Source organism: Kryptolebias marmoratus, linkage group LG23 (genome assembly GCF_001649575.2).
Source record: "Kryptolebias marmoratus isolate JLee-2015 linkage group LG23, ASM164957v2, whole genome shotgun sequence".
Lineage (NCBI taxonomy): Eukaryota > Metazoa > Chordata > Actinopteri > Cyprinodontiformes > Rivulidae > Kryptolebias > Kryptolebias marmoratus.
Window position 1 is genome coordinate 416,079 of NC_051452.1, and position 5,578 is coordinate 421,656.

Sequence of the window (5,578 nt, forward strand, 5' to 3'; positions counted from 1 at the left end):
ACTTTGTGTCTGCAAAACATGTGAGGAGAGCTGCAGACCAGGGACAATCCAGAAATGGTCATGAATGTCAGTTTAGAAGCTATCAAAGTTCTCAAATAAAGCAGCTTTTGAGAATGTCAATGTTTGTTGGGAATTATCTTACAAAATTAGGAAGTATTTTTGGTTTATATATTAAAAGTTATGGTTGTTTATTGATTTTAGTAAAAAAAAAAAAAATCGCAACTTTTAGGAAAATTCCCTGCGAAATCAGGCATTTTAGCTGCAATGATCACAAAAAATGCCCCATGAAATGACTACAGCTGCCGACACAGAAATATTGACGTTACTGATAAAGGAAAATCAGATTTGGGACTGTAAGTGTAACAGTTTTTATACAATCGGAGTTTAAGGCTGCATTCGTTTCTTACGGTCCCGTAGACTCGGTTCGACTGGGGACCAAAATGTCAACATTTGTTCCATTTTCAGCTGTTCCCCTCCTCGCCTGTGGGTGGCGCCGCACCGAGAACTATTGAAGGGAACGACACGAAAACCTCTGAAGAAGACGCCGAGCGCTGCTTCCTTCCGATGGAGAAGGAAACAAAAATGGAGTGGCGTCAAATTTTAGCACTTTTTTAGGATTACCGATCCGACCACGAGCCGTTTCTCCCTCTAGTGGTAGAAACGCGCGTTTGTTTTGGTCGTATTTACCCAGAAGGCCTTGTGTTGTAGTCCACTTCCTGCTTTTGGAGCGGTCTCCGCTTGATTTCAACGATTTTACCACAGAATGACACTTCTTCTCCACTTTTTACACATCAGAACGCAGCTATTTCCGTCTTCTTTCACCCGGCGTGTCTCTCGCTGCCGTTTTTGTTAAACCCTGCCCCCCAGGAGCGTGGCGAGCGCGCACTCCCGACCCCTCATTGACCTCCGTTTTGAGCTCCAATTTTTTTCATCTGAGGCTTATTTTCTGCTCCGCCATTCCAGCTGCCCGCCTCACAGAGAGCCGGAGACACAGGTGCGTGGTTGCCATGGCAACCCCAATCGGCCGCTGGTAGCAGCTCGATCGCCAGTCTTGTGATGTCGCACGAAAACGTGCAATTTTTTTGGATTCGTTAAATTCGGATTCTCGGAGGACACGGAGACAGCCGAGGACAGACGTCTTATTTTAAATGTCCAAAAGCCGGGGAACCTACGTGGAACTCGTTGACGAACTGGGCCAGCACGAACTGGTGGCGCTCCCCACCGCTCGGCGCCGTCAGGACGTCCGGCGCCGCCCTGTTGACCGGCGCCTTCCTCCGGCCCCCCATGCCCTCCAGGTGGCAGTCGAAGCCCGCGTTGCCCGGCAGCTGGAAGCGGCGGTCCTGCGGCCCGAACGGGCCCATGCTCTCGTCCGGCCACACGGTCCTCGGCCCTGCGGCGGCGAGACGTGCGTTTAGAGGACTATTCCTGCTCGGCGTGTCGTTTGTGTGTGTGTGTGGGACTCGCCTGAGTCTGCAGGCGACACGCTGACGTACGGCTCGTCGGAGCTCGCTGTGGAGAACGACCTGCTTCCCGCGGTCCTGAGGGAGGCGAGCGCCCGGCGCCCGGCGGCCTGCGATAACGCCAGCCTGCTTCGACCACACAGCACCTGCAGGGAAACAAAGGCTCTGTTTTCACTCCTCCGTGTCACATTGAACTGTCTGAAAAGTGCTTTATAAATAAAGGTTGATTCAAACTACAATATCATTTAATAAGATGCTGTTAATAAAAAAAAAATTAGCTATTAAAAGGGTCTGAGCTGACTTTTTAAAAGAGTATTTGCTCTATTATTTTGTTTCAACGGAACAAACAATTATAAATAATATCACTTTAGAAAATATGAATGTTTGAACTGTTTTTTTTCTGTAAATATCTCATCAATCCAGATCGTTAGCTCGGTTGCTAGCAGCCATTTAGCTAATCAAAAGCAAAGGGAAAAAAAAAAGACTTACGCTGCTGGACATTGTGGGTCGACTCCTTCACCTTTAACCTCGTAACCTGCTGGAAAAAATTGACAAAATAGTTGCTTTAGGAGATTCACAATAAAAGCTTTTTTACGAAACAAGCTTCACCGCTCCGCCTTAGCTAAAGCTAGCTGTTAGCCGAAGAGGGAGGGGGGGGAGGCATGATGCAACAAGAGCGTGCATTCTTCACCTGGCGAACCCCAAAGAAAAGAGAAAATGTTGCCACACATTTATCCAAAAAATAAGCCTAATGTTAGACATACCCCACGACAACTAAAAAGCTAACTAGCCCGAGAAAACTGCTAGCTTTAGCCGCCGCTAGCCGCGTTAGCTTAAGGTTAACACGGCTCGGTCCCCGCTTGATTCGTCCTGAAAACTGTTCCTTTTTCAGCCAGAATTAAACTGCTCACGGATCTGATTTCACCCTCAGGAGGACAACAAACCCCGTCATCCACAAACCTGCTGACTTAATATCCTATATGAGAAATTTGGGCAAAACAACACCTACAGAAGTACAAGCTGTTCCTACCTGCTCAATAGCACGTCCGCTTTTGCATCACAATGACGGCAAGCGCCGAGGGACAAATCACTGGTGTCGAGTTTTTATTTTTATTTTAGCTTTGTAGCGCCCACCTCTTTGCTTTAAGTTCGTTGCAGTTATTCTTTCTGTGCTTTTAAATCCCGTGACTGAATCCTCAACCAGATAAAAGTAGAAAAAGTTTACTTTTGTTGATTTAATTTAAGTTTTTTTTCATCATTTCCAGTTTTGTTCGGAACTTGGCCACAAGATGGCAGCAGAGTAACATTGAGCAGCACTGGGAAGGTTTCCATTAAAGAGCTGTTTAGTCCTCTTTTTTTTTTTTTTTTTTAGGTTTGCAGCCTGTTAACTTGTTATTCTGATTCCTTTTCACTTTTCGGTTAGTGTTTGTCATGTTTAACTCCAACCCATGTTGTAATTTTCGCAAACGAATAAAACGAACAAATGGGGATGAGGTTATGGTCGTGTTTCTAACAAAAAGGTGTAAATCTCAATGATTGAAACGACTCATTTGCGTTTTTTAAGAGGATTTACACAAACTGCTTGAACACAGAGATGAGTCGGAGTGTAAATAAATGGCAAAACTAATCATCCTTGACGTCTTAAAGCTTTAAATTTTAAACGATTTAAACGATGGCTCCGTAAAAGGTAAAAGGGTTTTTGTTTGTCTCTTTCGCTTGAGAAACGAGACACATTCCACACGAAATCTCCCCCCCCCGCCCCTCACTCTCGAGCAATAAAGTTTAACAGCTAGACTAAACGAACGAGCTGCGCCCGGACGAGAGCGGCGTCTCAGCTGTCAGAGGCGGTGAGGGACAAGGGCAGCCAGTGATTTGCTGGCGTAGACACTTCCCTTTAGCTGACTCGGGACGGGCTGATTGACACTTTCTCTGAGCTGACAGGATGTGCAGCTGGAGTTTTCCCCGGGACCATCGCGCCTCGCTCACCGAAGGCAGTTGTGTGTTGCGAGCAGAGCGCCGAGCGCGCAGGAGCCGGCTGTCAGAGAGTCTCCCCGAAGGGCGGTTTGTTAGCGCATCCACCCTGGATGGAGGCCCTGTGGGATGCTCACACACACACACACGGGGAGATAAATGTGTGCCAGCCTCCTTAAGGAGCGAGAAAATGAGTTCTTCACCTCAGGCTCTCCACAGTGTTCTAATTTGGAGGTGAAGACTATTAAATGAAAGGCTGACTCGAGTCCAGTGAGGTTTGATTTACTGTCCGTTGGCCGTATGAGATGATATTCGACTCTACGGTTGTTAGTGCCCCATCTGCACTGCTCTGTGGTTGTGTTTTTAAAGGATTTTCTTGTTTCTCGGTGAGGAAAAAACTTTTTAACAGTGTTTCTAACAAAACACCGCAGTAGCCACGCCGCACCACCAGGTGGTGGTGTCGTTCGTTAATGACGACGTTCCTAACGTGACTAAAAATTCTCCGAAACTTGTTTTTTTTCTTTTTTCTTTCTTGAACATTTTTTTACCTCCTGTTTTCGGTGGAGTATCTGTACGTGACAAGATCACCCAAAAAAGTTACGAACGGATTTCCATGAAATCTTTTTAGGAAACGTCAAAACACGGATAATTAAATTCTGGTGCTGATCCGTGTCAAACTTCAAGGCTACAGATCAGCTCTGACTCCACAGCTGGACACCTCATGGGTCGAGGGTGATCACTGTTGATTTCAAGGTGACGGGGGGGGGTCAAAGATCGGGATCACAGATGACCGTGTGCTCCAACTGTGCAACCGTGTAACGAGGGAAAATCAAACTGCACAGCTGGACACCTCTTAGGTCGAGGGTGATCACCACTGATTTCAAGGTCACGAGGTCCAAGGTTCAACATCACAGTTGACCTAGAGCTCTAACTCTGCAACAGTGAGTGATAAAACCCAGAATGTAAGAATGGGAGGCCTCAGGGATGTCCTCAGTCCCCTCCTATTCTCCATGTTTACACATGACCACATCCCCATTCACTCCACTAATACCATTGTCAAAGGTCAAAGGTCAAAGGTAAAAACGTGTCTCTGCTCCTACATGCGACCCTTTTGTCTCCGGTTGTGTGCGTTGGTTTGTTTGTCCGTTTTACGTAAAAACTAACGAACAAATTTGGAGGAAATGTTCAGGAAATGTTGGGGTTGAAACAAAACAAACATGTCGGTGCTGATCCAGATTATGATCCGGATCACGCCCTCCGAGTGCTTTTAGTTTATTTAACAGTGTTAATAAGTTATTTCACGCATAAAAGAAAGCTCATGTGACACTGTGGAGGTGTGTAAGTGGGAGTTTCAGCCCCACTTCCCAAAAACGTAGAACCTGGTTCCAAAAATGCAACACGGAAACTCCTGGAAACAGGATCTCTGAGGTCGTATTCAGACCTGACACATTTGGTCCGATTTAATCAAAGCAGAGTTCGTTTCCAGCGTCAGTCCCGGACTTTTTGTGCAGGTGTGAACACAGTCACGCGAACTCCGGTGCGGATCAAGCAACCGGACCGAGACCCGCTTTTTGAGGTGCTCTCGGTCCGTTTCCAAACGAACTCTGGTGTGAATACAGACCGGACTTGAACCCAACTAACTATGTAAAGCATGCGCCTTTTTTGGACTTCACGGGCCACCGTTGCTAAGCATCATGGGACAAATGGCATTATTTTTCTGCTAATGCTAACACCGCCTCACGCATTTGCCGGCACTGTGCCAAAATTCGAAGTAAAACGTCATTAAACCGACGTTGAATGAGCTGCTCTTGAATTTCAAAATGGTACTGTAATTGTACCAACAAATCCAGCACGCAGGACTTCCATCTTTATTTCCAACCGCTGCCCCCATCTTTCTGTCCAATGGGAGCAATGACCGTCACCCACGTGGTTTTGTTTATAAATTATAGTCCGCTTACAAAAAAAGCACAATGTGAAAGCAAACCTCCATCTCCATCTCCATCTTCTTCCTCTTATCCGGGGTCGGGTCGCGGGGGCAGCAGCCTAAGCAGGGAGACCCAGACTTCCCTCTCCCCAGCCACTTGGGCCAGCTCCTCCGGGGGAATCCCAAGGCGTTCCCAGGACAGCCGAGAAACATAGTCCCTCCA

The 5,578-nt window shown here is 46.9% G+C and overlaps 1 protein-coding gene across 2 annotated transcripts in view; it reads right to left on the reverse strand.

Annotated features, from left to right (window-relative positions):
• Positions 1 to 2,563, reverse strand: part of mmadhca (metabolism of cobalamin associated Da) — a 5,112-nt gene extending 2,549 nt beyond the window's left edge. The window contains exons 1-4 of one of the 2 annotated variants that reach the window (XM_017434058.3): positions 2,491 to 2,563; positions 1,950 to 1,998; positions 1,465 to 1,606; positions 1,173 to 1,390 (exon numbers count right to left, since the gene is read on the reverse strand). In XM_017434058.3, coding sequence (XP_017289547.1) covers positions 1,173 to 1,390; positions 1,465 to 1,606; positions 1,950 to 1,961 — 372 coding nt within the window. In that variant the 5' untranslated portion in view covers positions 1,962 to 1,998; positions 2,491 to 2,563. The remainder of the gene's footprint in view (positions 1 to 1,172; positions 1,391 to 1,464; positions 1,607 to 1,949; positions 1,999 to 2,490) is intronic. The other variant, XM_017434059.3, reaches the window with a different exon arrangement.
• Positions 2,564 to 5,578: the final 3,015 nt, after the last annotated feature.